Source organism: Amphibalanus amphitrite, unplaced genomic scaffold, assembly GCF_019059575.1.
Source record: "Amphibalanus amphitrite isolate SeventyFive unplaced genomic scaffold, NRLGWU_Aamphi_draft 000023F_arrow, whole genome shotgun sequence".
In the NCBI taxonomy this organism is placed as follows: Eukaryota; Metazoa; Arthropoda; class Thecostraca; order Balanomorpha; family Balanidae; genus Amphibalanus; species Amphibalanus amphitrite.
The window spans coordinates 207,238-223,389 of record NW_024881519.1 but is presented as its reverse complement, the minus strand read 5'-3'; the positions used below and the strand labels follow the sequence as shown (position 1 = coordinate 223,389).

Below are 16,152 nucleotides of genomic sequence, written 5' to 3'. Positions count from 1 at the left end.
TACTGGTCAAGTATTGGGGAAGTGCTGGTAGAACTTATTTGATAATTAATTCAAGCAAGGCTAATCATTTTTTAGGCTCATTATAGCTAAAAAATGATTGTTTCATGTGGCCACATTGTTTCATGTGGCCACATTGTTTCATGTGGCTTGAGAATGAACTGTTGTTCGAAAATTTGCCAAGCAATATAATATTTACCTTTTATTGAATTCCAATTAATTATCGAGGAAAAGGTCATTTAAAATCCTAACTACATATGAGGCTCTAGCTCGTTAATTTGGCGATAATTTCGATGCAGTGGTCTTCAAATATTTAGAGGGGATCATTTTGTAAATTGTTAAGCACCATTGGCATCTTTTGCAACATCACGGACGGAGATATAAGCTTGCAACAAACCCGATGTAAATACGTCTTTTGTCGGCAGTTCCTTAGTATCTGGGGCATTCCACGATAGATCGTACCACTTTTTTCGAATTTGACACCCTCATCTCTCGGATTTTAACGATAATTGGTCTAAGGGGTAATCAGGGGCTCTGAATCCTCCTGTACCAATTTCAAGCTTATCAGATGAGTGGTTTTTGAGTTATAGTGTATAGCATGTTTTGGATCTTGCGTTGCAGCCCCAAGTTTGGCGGGCTGTAACTCTAAGACGGATAATCCAAATGCCAAATGCTATACTGCATTGAACTTGCATTGAAACAAAGAATAATATGCATTTTAAAAACTTTGAAATATATACTATTTTTGATATATAACACCTCGAGTTTTCTTTAATTTGCATTTTTATGCCTTTGCGACCAAATTTTTTTGAATTTTTATTTACTTAAAAACATTTTTGGATCATTTTTAAGTAGTATGCAAAAAATTAGGAAGGTGTTCTTTCTATAAATGTACTTATTTTGCGTCACCGTAATGGTCTCGAATTGTGATTTCGGAAAAGAGCCTACAAATGGTGTGGTAAAGCTGCCTAGTGACATCACTGGTTACTGAAAGTTCAGTTGAAGTCATTTTCGCCTCACTTTTGCATTGTTGATCTTTCGTGACGTCATTCGTACGTCACTAGGGTCATAAGAGTTTTTCGTCAATAACTCTCGATCAAATTGAGCTAGAGAGACGGGAAAGCTACCAATGGACTCGGAAAGACATTGCGAATCGAATGATGTGCAATATGATCTCATTCACTCAGCTTCGTGACCTGACCCGACTGTTAACCATCTCTGTAGCGGCGCTGTTTGTCCTGCGCCGCGCTGGTTGGCTTTGCCGCGGACTCGAGCGGTCACGTGATGCCCGGGGGCTGGCTGCCGGCTGGGCCGCCCGGTCGGGGCGCGGAGCCAAATACACGGCAGTGTGCTGACCCGAGGTCAGCGACTTAAGCTGACTTCACCAGAACAAACAGTATACCATTCGACGCGCCGGAGCTAGGCAAACACAAAGATGCTAAAATCGCGGCTCTGCGACCATTTGTTGCGAAGTTATCTATCAAAAACCGGACCCGTATTTTGGGTCACTTGAAATGACCTCAGGGGTCACCAATGAACCCGAGACCTTAAAATGTGGTATTATTCGATGCATCTTGTAACGGCGCACATGCTCGTTTTTTCCGCAAGGTTCTAGCTCCATTAGAGGCGAAACGGCGAGCTGGGGTCGTACCGACCCCCGGAAACTCATTTTGTATACATTTAAATGAGGAACTTATAGAAAGAACACCTTTCTAATTTTTTGCATGTCGATTTTAAAGGACCTGAGGTTTATTTTGAAAAAATAAAAATGGCAAAAATTTTGGTCTCAAGGGCCATTATAGACAATTAAAAAAAAAATACTACGACTTTTTCAATATGTTAAGCTTTTCTTTCCAATTTTAAAAATACTGTATTAATCTTTGATTCATCGTTAGTTCAAAGCTGTTTACCGTTTGTTGCTTGCTTAGCTCGTTTTTGAGTTATAGCTCATCAAACTCACCCTTACAATCTGAAGTTTAGAAAATATTATGCAATGTAACTCAAAAAGTTTTGATCTGAGAAGTCTGATATTTTGACAGGTGTTTTTGGAGCCTATGATTACCCCTTGTACCAATTTTCATTCAAATCTGAGAGATGAGGGTGACGGGCCTGGTACGATCTATCGTGGAATGCCCCATCTTCTTTTTCGAGATTTTTCCAACACCTTAAAATGGTTGCTTTTGTACTAAATTAGCACAGTTCGCACCATAAATGGTATTTCTGGTTATATTATGTTTGTTTTTTTAATCACTTCGCACTACTTCAGTCTTCAATATTCCGTGGTAGGAAGAAGACAGTGGTAAAGGTTGTAGGCTATCGGATTTATAATGTCTGAATGTAACATTTTTGGAGGAAAATGGTATTTTAGCGCAACCTGTAAGACTAAGTGTTGCCCTGTGCTCGGAGCGAAGCAGTGCATTGCCGTAGGCAATGCCTTAGGAGAGATTGCAGGCAATAGGAAATCAAATATTTTTAGGTTAAGTGGTTGTGTATCTGGCTTCAGGCCGAAGGTCTGAAGTTGTAGTTGAAGTTGTAGTGTCTAGTTGTACGGCCTATTTTACAGTCGCACGCTGACAAAAAGCCTGCAGATCATATGCACACCATAAATGCCTGCTTAAGATTTTAAACTGTTCAGTGATCTAGCCCAAACATGTACCGCCGCTTCATTTGGTCATACACTTATTTAGTTCACGTCCCAATTATAGATCAGTTCCACACAAGAGTTCCACACGTATGCCTTATATGTTTTAGCATAAATGACCCACTGAGCTGTTTCTACTTTGATAGGGGAGAGTGGGGCAATGGCGACACCATAAGCATTTTGCTCAATAGCTTAGCTATTTGAAGCTATTTTATGGTGATTTTGACTGTGGTTATAGCCAAAGGAATAGGCTTTCAGATAGCACCCAGTTTTAGTATCTCAGATCACTGATGACAGATTCAGAGCCTACGCGAAAATGTGGTGAAAAATGGAGGTGCAAAAAAGCGAGGGGTAATGCCGGCCACTAAGTGCAATAGCACAAAAAGTCGAAATATCGTCATTGGTATTCATCATTAAACCGTTCTTTCGATGGAAATTTAAGTGAGAATTAAGAAACGACAACTGTATTCAGCAGTTAACAGTACACTGCACTGCAACACAACACTGCACTCGCTGCAACACAACAGCGCGGCGCCAACAGAGCAGCAAGCTAACACAACCGTAAACACAGCAAGCAAACTAACACAGCAGTAAACACAGCAACCCGAAACGTTGAGCTTTAACCCTCGCACGACCAGGCCATTTCTCATAACACGAACGACCGGGGGGGGGGTTGTTACGACCCCCCCCCCTGGCGTTTCGAAACGGAAGGTCGCAGAGCTTAGCGGAAAAAACCAACGGATTGCTCTCAACGAGATCTCGCGATTGGTGGTATATTTTTTGGTCCTAGGTAAACATTTGACCTACTTTTGACCGGTCAAAGGTCAAATTTTCGGAAAAATAGACTTTTTCAACTTTCAGCGGCGATTGCGGCAAAACGGTGGGAAATATCGACTTGAAATCTTCACTATCGTGTTCCTTGATCAATTCTCTATCGTTTGGTATGTATTTCGTTTCCCTAGCTCTAAAAATGGCGCGTTGGGAGCGCCGGAAGTCGGCAAGGTCACAGTCGGCGGCAGAAATTCGAAAAATCAAAATTTAAATTTTTGAAATCTGATTGTATTTTTGGATTCGGGAGGTCCATTTGCTCCCTATAGAAGCTAATATTGCTGCATATTCCCATTAAGGTGACAAGAATTAGCAAAATAGTGGTTCGGGCGCTTTTCAAAAATAGTACCGGACGCTGTTCCTCTTGTGACGTCATAGCTCCGTGACCTGACCTGACCCGGTCAAATTTCTTATACCATATGATAGCCAATACTTGCCCCAACATGCATGGGAAGTTTCATCACGATCCATCAACCGATGTCCGTACCACCGGCAGGAAACCTCGGGCGTTGGCACTCATTGTGTGAAAATCCGGCCGGAGGCTGTACCACTTATGACGTCATAACTCCGTGACCTGACATGACCCGATCAATTTTTTATCGGCAAAAGATGCGCAAAGGTTGCCCCAGAGGGTATGGAAAATTTCAGCCCGCTACGACAAGCCGTTTAGCGTGCACTTCGAAAAAAACCTCAGGGGGGGGTTGATACAACCCCCCCCCCCTAGGCGTTCTAGGGTTAAAGGAAAAGGGCCACCTTCGTGAAATATGAAGATATCGTTGTTTTTCATTTTGACATTATTATTTTTCATTTTCTTTTTAAAACTGGTGCCAGAAGTGCGCAATTCGCGAAAAAGTATTTAAAACTATTTAACATATTGGTACTATGTTGATACTCTCTACGGCACCAACTGTATGATGGCATAGCGATGACGTCACACTCAAGCCAATCAGCGTTCAGAAGACAGACTCGTCGGATTGTGTCAGATAAGCTGATTGGTTAAAGCTGAGCTGGTTGGAGCTGATTGGTAAAAAACCAAAGCCTCGCCGCGGGTGGCTGTATTGTCGGATAAGAACGCATTCCTGGGATAAGGACGCATTCCTGGCGTATTTTCTTTTAAAGTTGCCGATAACTACGAATGGAAGCCGAAATCGGCCGTAAGGAGGTAGACAGACTGGTTTTCGGACACGGGCTACAAGATGGCTATCTCAGTTTCAATCCCCATGTTAAAGGTGGCCCTTTTCCTTTAAAGACAGAAGTCGCAAACAAAACCGCGTGGAGTCATTCCGGATACGTGTCCGGTATTACCCCGAGGTCAGCTTTATTTTAAGAAAGCAGGCAGCAGTCAAAGGCATTGCGCCGCAAACACCTCACATCCAGCAGTCGCCTAAAAAAGGCTTAATTGAAGGTCATTGCAAAGCAGCACTTCTGAAAATGCGTTAACACATTTCACAGTCAGCAAATAGATGCAACAAAAATTAAAATCAGATACGAAAAACACATTTAACGCTATAAAAATGAAAATAATGGAGCTACCGTGACAAACTTCCACCACGTGCTAGAATGGCGCTCAACTGAAATGTTAACAACATCAGCTGATTAGTGATGGACAAAGTGCTCACTAGAGATGGGTGGCCGGCATTACCCACCGTCCGCCATTGCCCCACTCTCCCCTATATTGAGCCTGACTCTGGAATAGCCACACTTGTGTGGAGCGGATACAATTGGGCCGTGAACTAAATAAATGTATGACTGAATAAAGCGGCGCTACATGTTTTGGCTAGATCACTGAACAGTTTAAAATCAAAAGTATGGTGTGCACAAGGCCATCTATAGAAGGTACAGTCACTCCCCCGCCGACCAATCAGAGACAGATCCTGAGTGACGTCATCCCTGATGCTCGCAAGGGGTACTCCATTCCTTTGCAACGTAAAAATGACTAACTTCATTTGAAGATTATTGATGGCACTCTGCACATACCACTCAGCCGTTGATATCAATGGAAAGCCCAACTAATTTTCCAGCGACAAAAAAGAGCAGCGATATGCTAAGAAATGGCCGGTTTTGAAGATATAGACGATTTAAAAACCCTCTGCAACAGCATGAAAGCAACGTAAAAACGCATCGAGCTTATATTTTTACTATGGATAAATCATTTTTCAGTAAGTTTTTAGATATGGTATAGATTTAAGTTACAACTTTATTACAATATTTTCATTACTTGAAACTTTATTTCAAATTGATATTTTCAAAAATGGCAGCTGTTGGCCAGTAGCTTGGGAGCGATTGTGGCGCAGCGCGCCATTAATTGTCCTGTGGCCCCCTTATAATGTCATCAAAAGTGGAGTGACATGGGCCTGGGTGTGCATATGATCTGTAAGCTTTTTGTCAGCGTGCGACTGTTAAATAGGCCGTAAAACTAGCCGCCTTTGTTTTAACATCACGGACGGCACGTATGCCACCCATATGCCACACACTTGTATTTATTTGTCCCAATCGCTCTAGAATTTCTCAAACTCTCTGACCGGTCAGTGAGTTTGCAAACTCCCTAGTGAATTTGCAAACTCACTGATGGGTCAGGGAGTTTGCAAACTCCCTAGGGAGTTTGCAAACCCACGGATTTCTTAAACTCCCTGTAACATGTTACATGTTACAGGGAGTTTGAGAAATCCGTGAGTTTGCAAACTCCCTGACCCATCAGTGAGTTTGCAAACTCACTAGGGAGTTTACAAATTCACTAGGGAGTTTGCAAACTCACTGACCGGTCAGGGAGTTTGAGAAATTCCGGAGCGATTGCACTATGGGTCCGATGCACGATTTAGCACGCAAAAAATAATTTAGGTGACTTTCTCAAAATGGCTTGAAATGTGACGCAAACGACGTAAAAATGTCCATATTTTGCGAACACAGCAGTAATTTTTGCCAAAAATGTCACATGTACCAAATATTTCATCGCAAACTGACACATATCATGGAACGCCATTGCCTTGTCCACGTCCGAGAGAAAAGGGACGTTGGAATTACCCGAGTATAGGCAGTTCTAAATAATAGTTAAACGGAAATATTTGGTCAAAACTAATAAGTTGAAGCTTGGGCAATGTGATGAATGCAAAAAAGTCAGCTGTGTCATTGCTTGTTTATTGTCACAGCTAATTTAAATGTCCATGTCACAGATGTGTGTGCAATGCTTCAAGAGACTTACAAATACAGAGCAATACTAAATGCCCCCATGCCCCCCCGGTATTTTTGATATTACCTTGCTCCCCAATACTTGCCTGACCAGAAACAAGGTCATTTAGCTGCGTCCACCTGCGACGAAGCAAGTTATGAAGCTTTTTTCCGATGATGTCACTGCGCTTAGCTGCGGCTGTGACATACCGGCGAGCGCTGCGGCAGGGTCACAAAGGCAAAAATACCAGGGTATTGGTGGATACGAATAATGTTTTATAGACTATGACAGAAACTCATAACTGATGGCTTTGCAAAAAAGGCAGTTCTTTCGGGTTAGCGGTCCGAATTCCGGACATTCCAGCACTAGTCTGGCGACTTGGCCCTCAGGCGGTTTGACCGCGTGCCCGGCCCACTGTACCCACGTGGCCGGGGTAGTGAGCTTGACGATTGTAGCGAGCGCACGTATATTCTTGTCGTTCCATCACTAGCAAAACAGGCAGATAAGCAATGTGTATTGGTTACAAAGTAGAGCACTTCACGGATAGGCTTTTTAGGATCCGGCCCGGCCCATATCCGGCAAGTCATATCCAGATCCGCCCATTATCCGCCTTTCTTTGAATATCAGAATCCGGCCCACCCATGGCCCGTATTGCAGCCAAACTTCCAAAAAATATCCGTAATAATCCGTTTCACCAATAACTGGTTTCACCCAAAACTGGACTAACAAATTCAATCTAAGGGACCAGACAGTCATACATCTCATAGACCATCATGGTTCCAAAAACCATGCATACATTGCATACATTATCCACTTGAAGACAAGTCTTGTGATAAGTGAGTGTCATAAAATGATGCCTATTACTTTAATCAAACCTCTGCTGCCGCTTAACACATTAGGTTAATTTTTAACATCAATGTTGAATGTTAAAATTTTGATCCGTTTTGATCCGGGTTCAACCTTCAATTCCCAAATCCGGCCCGCCCATATCCGTTCTTTTTTAACAAATTTAGAATCCAATCCTATCCGGTCCGCGGATTTATCCGTGGATAACGGATTTATCCGGCCCATGAAGTGCTCTATTACAAAGCCATTCTTGACATCGTCTTGACCAGTCCAGATGGTGTAGGGCCGGTTCAAGTAGAGGATTTTTCAGCTAGCATTGCTCGTATTTTGAATGCTTAATTGACGACTGATGACATTCGAGCACTGGGAAAGCTGCTTAACAAGTTAAAGGAAAAATGAATAGCCGCTAATCGCAATGAAGATCGCTTTCTGTCAAGAAACCAAAATTGGACTCAGCTGACATTTTGTCTGTCAGAGCCTGCACCCTGAAAACGGTTGACATAAAAACGTCAAGCACTACTATATAGGTACACACGTCACATCGTGCCGCCTCGGACGAATCCTCTGATCGTACACATATCATCGGACACTATGATTCTTGTACGGTAAGCTCGGGTAAAACACGTCACAAAATTAATATGGCTCACGTGAACATAAACAGCATAACAGCAGGAACTAAACAGGACGAGTTAGAATACTTTGTAGCTAGCAACAACATAAACATTCTGGGTCTCTCAGAAACAAAGCTGAACGAAGAAATACATCCTAGTCTTTATACCCTAAGAAGCTTTCATGCTCCCTTCACTCGACACCGAAACCGGCACGGAGGAGGTGTCTCATTATACTTCCACACGTCTCTGGCAGCGACAAGGCTACCAGATCTCGAAGTCGGAGAGGAAGAGTGGGTTTGGGCGAAAACCAAATTAAAAAAAATTAACTGTTCTTACCTGTTGTCTCTACCTACCCCCAAACTTACCAACTGAGCGCTTAAAAACTTTTTTGAGTAACTTCTCGGAAAGTGTCTTTAAAGCTCAGAAGTACAACCCGTCCGTGATAATAATAATGGGAGATTTCAACGCCGGTAATTCATTCTTGCAAGATCCTCTGCAAAATCATACTCCCATCACTAAATTTGAGAAACAATTAAAGGAAACCACTGAGTCTCTATCATTTACCCAACTCATAAACGAGCCGACGCGTTACGTGGGCAGTATCGCGAATCTCAGAGACCTTTGCCTGGTATCCGACCGGGAAAGCGTCATAGACAGCGGAGTATTGCCACCGTTTTCCTCCATAGACCACTGTCCAATATATGTAACCCTCAACGACTGGGTAGAAGAAACTTTGACGCGACACAAGGTGGTGTGGGACTATTCCAAACTCGACTCCCAACGACTGACGCACGAACTTATGACAACGGACTGGGACGGTATTCTAGACAACGACATAGACACCGCTACCGAATTGCTCACTTCTGCACTAATGAAAGCAGCTGAAAAAAGTATTCCCAAGAAGAGTGTCCCCCCGACCAAAAGATAAACCCTGGGTAACTGCTGAACTGAAACGTTTGATGAGAAAAAGGGACAGACTATTTAGAGTAGCTCGAAGAGAAAACAGTGCCGATGACAGTTTAAATAAATTGCAGTGGAATAGATGGAGGCATTGCCGTAACCAAGTTACAGCAATGGTACACAAATTAAAGCGTAATTATCTTATTAAAGAAGGACATCTCCTTGTCCAAATGAAACACAACCCACACAAGTACCACTCAATCATAAGGAAAATGATTGGGAAAACAAAATCTTCGCATATTCCCCCTTTGCATAACAATAATAACAGTAACAACTTAATAGAACATGATGAGGCGAAAGCTGATTTATTAAATGCATATTTTGCCGCCCAATCACATCTTGAAGACAGCGAAACGAGAGTGATTCAGCCACAGGACTATCCAGAAGTCCCATTATTAAGGGCGGCCAAAATATCAGAACGAGAAGTATTAAGTATAATAAATAGATTAAATGTAAATAAATCAACCGGTTCCGATGAGGTACCAGTAAGAATAATAAAGTTAGCGGCAGTTATTCTCGCTGAACCACTTTCAAAACTGTTCAATAAGTCTATCGACACAAGCCAGTACCCAAAAAGCTGGAAAATTGCAAACGTGAAACCAATTTTTAAAAACAAAGGTAGTCCAGCAGATGTAGAAGGGTACAGGCCCATCAGTTTATTAAGCTGCATCTCGAAAATATTTGAAAAAATAGTATTCAAACGTATTTACAACCACATAACTGAACACAACCTACTAACGGAGCGGCAAAGCGGTTACCGGCCCGGACATGGGACTCAGTTGCAGCTTTTCTACTTAACCCATTCGTTATATGAAAACCTTGACGACGGGAAGGACCATAACATTATCTATCTGGACATCAGCCACTATTTCGAGAAAATTTGGCACAAGGGCCTTCTCCACAAATGTGAACATGAATTCGGTCTGGCAAACCTTATACCATGGCTAACTTCATACTTAACAAATCGACATCAACGCGTAGTAATAAACAATTCCACATCTTCGCTCCGACCACTTCAAGCGGGATGCCCTCAGGGTTCAGTTTTGGGCCCCCTTTTAGCGTTAATGTACTTAAATAACCTTTCAACAAAAACCGAAAATGAAATGCTATTCTTCGCCGACGATGCTTGTCTGATAGCCCCACACTCTCCTAATAATAGAGAAACAGTTGAAAGCTCACTTCAAAGAGATCTAAATGAAATCCACAAGTACGGTGACAACTGGATGATACAATTTAACCCAAGGAAAACTCTCCAACAGCATTTCACAAAACGCAAACAGAAAATCCCACCAAAACTAACATTTGCAGCCATGCCCATCCCAGTTGTTGCTAATCATAAACATCCGGGATTGACAATATCGCACGACCTTAGGTTTCACGAGCACATCAACGACATCATCAGAAAAGTTAACCCTCGCATGTGTGCGGCGTTTGCCAGCTTCTAATGTGTAGGGGGGGGTCGGTTGGACCCCCCCTTGCCGTTTGGCCCCTGATCGAGCTAGAGCTTCGCGGAAAAAACGAGCGTGTTGCCCGTGACGAGAGGAAGCCGATGATATCCAATTTTAAGGTCCTAGGTCATTGGTTGACCTTCCAGGTCAGGTCAATGACCCCAAAGTCGGGAAAATCGGGACCTGTTAGAAAGTCGTAAAGAGTGGCTGCTAAGAGGTTTTTCGGGGTGCTGATCACGAATATCGTGTTAGTTTTGATCACAGATGATGTCTTGAAGCATTTAGACCAGGTCGGGTCAGGTCAGGTCAGGTCAACCAGTAGGCGTCGTGACGGGTATTCGTAGTACGTGTCAACCGCCTCTGACAGCTTCGTAACATGTTACGAAGTCACCAAAACTACTTCGTAAATGTTCAAATGGTTGCTAAATTCGAATTCAGCTCCAAAAACTAGCCTAGAAACATGTAAAACTCGAAAAACTGAACCGAGGTCACCCGAGGTCACCAAAGGTCAATGACCTGACCTGACCTTCAGGTGACCTTGACACCCACGGGAGTAACATCAAATTACATGTTTGAACGTTTGAAACCACGAAAAGCTTGCAAACGCGCGGCTAATGCGAGCCGACATACGCAGAATCGCGATTCCCGCCAAACATGGTCTCGGAAAAGAGGTCACAGGTCAAAGGTCATTTGGGTCAGGGTCATGAAATTTTCAGGGTAGGTGTAAAATTGATCAATGTGAGGGTACTGAAAGTTTCGTCGCCATCGGCCGCTTTTTACGCGAGTTATTCGCGAAAAACTATGGGGGGGGGGGTCCATCCGACCCCCCCCCTACACATGCGAGGGTTAACATTGCCCTTAGCCCACTCTATCGTATCGCTTCCTACTTGCCCAGGACCTTATTGCAACAAATATATACGACACATGTATTGCCATATTTTGACTACGCGGACATCATTTACGACGGACTGCTAACAGCACACGATACTTTACGACTTGAAACACTTCAGAACAGAGGGGCCAGACTTGTGACTGCGACATTATTTAGAACTCCGACAGACAATCTCAGACGAGAACTAGGATGGACTTCATTAAAGAAGAGACGTGAAATGCATAAGATAGTATTTTTCCAACGACTGACGCTCGACGATACTCCAACATATATCAAACAACTATTGCCCCCTGATCGAAGAAATAACAACCGACTTCTTCGCAACTCTAATAACAGAAGGGAAATATATCCCAAAACCTGTCTACTGAAAAACTCGTTTCTTCCCAGTACAATTAAACTAATAAATGAACTGCCACAGAACTTGAGAGAGACTAGAACTTTATTCTCATTTAAAAAACATCTCAAGTCTCACTTACATATAGAAAAACCACCAAAGTATTATATTTATGGTTCGAAAATGGAAAATACACTTCTAACACGTCTAAGGGTTGGGATGTCAGAGTTAAAATCCCATTTATTTCAAATACAAAAAACTGAATCTCCATATTGCAACCACTGTCAAGGCAGAACTAACGAGAACACAGGACATTACTTACTAAAATGTCCAAAGTACACACAAGAAAGAGAGAGAATGACAAACATAATAAATGGTATAACAGGCATTGACATACACAATTTATCACAAAAGGAACAACTAGACTTCATACTACACGGTAATACGGTACGACCCAGGGACGAATTCGAGGTAGCACGAGCGGTGTACCAATTCATCCATGCCACCAAACGTTTTGCCTCTCCTTCCCATCCTGCCACCCATCCCTAGCGCCCAGTCCTTTGACACCGGTCGTCACAGAGCGCTGCCCTCGGCGCCGGCGCCTGACATCTATTGAGAGCGGTCTGCGCGGTGGCGGGCAGCGGCTGCGAGGCTGTGGGCGGCACCCAGTGTGATTGTGCGGACTCGAGAGGCGCCCCGAGTTAAGTGCTCCGGCACTTTTGCGCCAATCGAGGCGACACTGATTGTCTGTTTCGAATGTATGTGTTAAATATATGAGATGAGATGAGATGAGACATCTCACATGTCACACGGTACCTACATGTTTAGAAATCACGCAAAATCCATTTCGGATGTTCTGGCTTTCATCTCTGGTGTAAAAGCAGCCATTAAAGGGCAGTTATTATTTTTGGCGTGCTAATTCCTGCATCGGACCCATTGTGGATTGGCCAAATAAAAACAAGTGTGCAGCATGTGGGTGGCATACGTGCCGTCCGTCATGATAAAACAAAGGCGGCTAGTTGTAGGGCCTCGCACGCTGACAAAAAGCTTATACATAGATCATATGCACACCATTAATACCTTTTTTATTTTAAACTGCTCAGTCATCCATGTGCAACACCGCTTTATTTAGTCATACATTTATTTAGTTCACGTCCCAATTAGATCCGTTCCACTCAAGTGTGGCTATTCCAGAGTCAGGCTCAATATATTCAAAGTAGAAACATCTCACTGTTGGTCACTTATGCTAAAGTACAGGCACACGCACCAATTCACGCCCATTCCCACTCCGCCATAGACGTGTCATCGAGAGCCAGCGCTGCTGGCAGCCAGCCCAACTGTGACTGGCGCACGGTGCTTGTTTGTTTTTGTTTTGTTGGGTTAGGCCCTTTCGGTCTGACAAGCCCATTTCAGAGCCGGACGAATGATAGGAATTAGGGGGAGACATTGGTCTGGGCAGACACCCTAGAGTCGCCGGGGCTGCCAACCCGTCCGAATGGACAGGCCTACCAGCCCCCCAAGCACTCTCTGCACCCGGCTACGGGATGCGCTCCCTCGGGAGCAGCGGTGCCGCTCCAAGGGAGCAGCCCGCATGAGATAAAGGTGCCTGTCCAGCCCGGAGTGGGGGCTTCGGCGTGGAGGAGAAGGATTTCAGTATCCTGATTCCTGAGGATGGAAACGACGGAACGGAGGAACACCGCGAGCACGTTGCTCCGAGCATCCCCTTTACATAGCCGCGATTATCATTTTTTCCGGTAAAACAATTAAGGATCTGTAAGCTTTTTGTCAGCGTGCGACGGTTATATAGGCCGTGCCACTAGTTGCCTTTGTTTTAGCATCACGTATGCCACCCTCATCTTACACACTTGATTTTATTTGGCCCAATCGCTCTGGAATTTCTCAAACTCCCTGACCGGTCAGTGAGTTTGCAAACTCCCTAGTGAATTTGCAAACTCCCTAGTGAGTTTGCAAACTCACGGATTTCTCAAACTCTCTGTAACATATATATTATATATATATATATATATATATATATATATATATATATATATATATATATATATATATATATATATATGTATATATATATATATTTATATATATATATATATATATATATATATATATATATATATATATATATATATATATATTTAACATGTCTTCATAAAGACTTCATAAAGACATAAAGACCATTGAATGAAAGACCATTTGAATCAAAAGCCGCGAAATAATGTGAAAAACATCCTATCAACTATTTTCCGAAATCGGGAAAAAACCTTACTACGCATCACTGCATGAAGCAGGAGCCCGAGAGGGGCAGGGCGAACCGACCTGGCAGAAGGCCTGCGCGCCTCCCAGTCCGCCGGGCAGGACGAGCGCGTCGTAGGGGCCTGCGTCCGCCGCCGAGCTGAGCGCAGCGTCGGGGACTATGCGCACAGAGCGGCTGCACCTGACCGGCTCGCAGCCGGCGACGCCCGCCACCGTCACCTCCACCTGCGGCGACACGCGGACATACAGACACCGTCACCTCCACCTGCGGCGACACGCGGACATACCGGGCTTTGCAAAAGTTCTGTTACACTTTCTTTTTCTTTATTTTGAGGGGTTTACATGTCTGGGCCAAACGTTTAGGTGATATCAATTGAAAATTCTGCTTATTAGAGACATGGTACCATGACGAATTTAACCTTCTTTTGCAGCTATATCAAAATGGAGGCCAAGAGAATAGAGATAGCCGCTTTGCTCCGCGCGCAGCATACCAAAGCTTTCATTGCCAAGCACCTGAAAGTCAGTCGGATGACCGTCCACAGAGTTGCATCATCACGGAGGCCGGATGTTTGGTCTTTAACACGCAGCGGACCTCGGAAACATCGTTCCCAAAGGTGACGACGCGGTCGTTCTGCTTGTTCACGACCGGGTCAACCGTGAAGGTTTTCTCGTCAGAGAAGATGAGGACGCGTTTTCCGTTGCTCTTCAGGTCGCTGAGCAGGCGCTGACAGCGGTTGCGGCGCTGCTCCCGCATTCGGGCAGTGAGCAGAGGCCCTTCCAGTAGTCGTAGGCTCTTTCCACCCTGGTTCTTGACGGCCCTTGACACCGTGGCGACCGAAATCTTCTTGCGTTTCGCGACCTCAGTCATTTTCAGCCTTGGGTTGCGTTCGAATGCCCGTTTTACGGCCAGTCGGCTCACTACTCGAGGTCTGCCGGTACGGGGTCGATCTTTGAGACCTTCTCCGCTCTTGAGCTTGTCCGCAACTCTGTGGACGGTCATCCGACTGACTTTCAGGTGCTTGGCAATGAAAGCTTTGGTATGCTGCGCGCGGAGCAAAGCGGCTATCTCTATTCTCTTGGCCTCCATTTTGATATAACTGCAAAAGAAGGTTAAATTCGTCATGGTACCATGTCTCTAATAAGCAGAATTTTCAATTGGTATCGCCGAAACGTTTGGCCCCGACCTGTAAACCCCTCAAAATAAAGAAAAAGAAAGTGTAACAGAACTTTTGCAAAGCCCGGTACAGACACCGTCTGTCGTCACCTGCGGCGACACGCGGACATACAGACACCGTCAGTCGTCACCTGCGGCGACACGCGGACATACAGACACCGTCAGTCGTCACCTGCGGCGACACGCGGACATACAGACACCGTCAGTCGTCACCTCCACCTGCGGCGACACGCACGCACGCACGCACGCACACACGCACGCGCACACGCACACGCACACGCACACACACACCCCCACACACACACACACGTACACACACACACACACACACACACAAAATGGCTCCTAAATAGTAAACTGACGAGCTACAAACTGGTAGCTTATAGCTAAAAAAGTAAAAACACATACCAAGTCCATAGGTTTTCGGTGTTTTACAACTTCCCGCAACATGCCGTCGGCAAAGAGAACTATGGATGATTATTACGGAGCGAGCAAAGCGAGCGTAGTCTTTCCTTAGATTAACGGAAATTTCTGAGTATGAGCGGCCGGCCGGCCGGCCGGCCGGCCGTGGTCACGCTTTTGCGAGGCTTATATCTCAGCAACCACTTGACCGATTTACACGCGGTAATTTTTGTAGGGTAGCTTCATTCCTTCTACCAAGTATTGGACTATTCCCGATGCATGTGGGTGACCCCTTACGCACGTGCCACGTGCAAAACGAAGAGGTGTCAGTTTTGTAATTGTTGCAATATCTCGGTAACTACTTGGCCGATTGCGCTGAAAGTTGGCATGTAGGTAGGCACCCACTAGGCACTGCATATCCATGTGCCAGAGTTGGGGTGCTGCTGCACGTGCGCACGTGCAGGGGTCGTTTCCAGATCTCGAGAACGGCTCGACCGATTGCGCTCAAATTTGGTACACAGTTAGGGACCGGTTAGTAGGGTGCCGTGCACAAGCCAGTTGGGACCCATTTTGCACGTGCGC

General features: G+C 44.5%; 1 protein-coding gene across 3 annotated transcripts in view; it reads right to left on the bottom strand.

Annotated features, from left to right (window-relative positions):
- The window catches only part of LOC122392449 (Parkinson disease protein 7 homolog), a 160,164-nt gene that overhangs the window by 50,352 nt on the left and 93,660 nt on the right, over positions 1-16,152 (bottom strand). For all 3 annotated transcript variants that reach the window (XR_006258519.1, XR_006258520.1, XM_043387291.1), the window contains exon 3: positions 14,058-14,219. Coding sequence is in view for 1 of the 3 variants with exons in the window: in XM_043387291.1 (XP_043243226.1) it covers positions 14,058-14,219 (162 nt within the window). In the remaining 2 variants the exon portion in view is untranslated. The remainder of the gene's footprint in view (positions 1-14,057; positions 14,220-16,152) is intronic.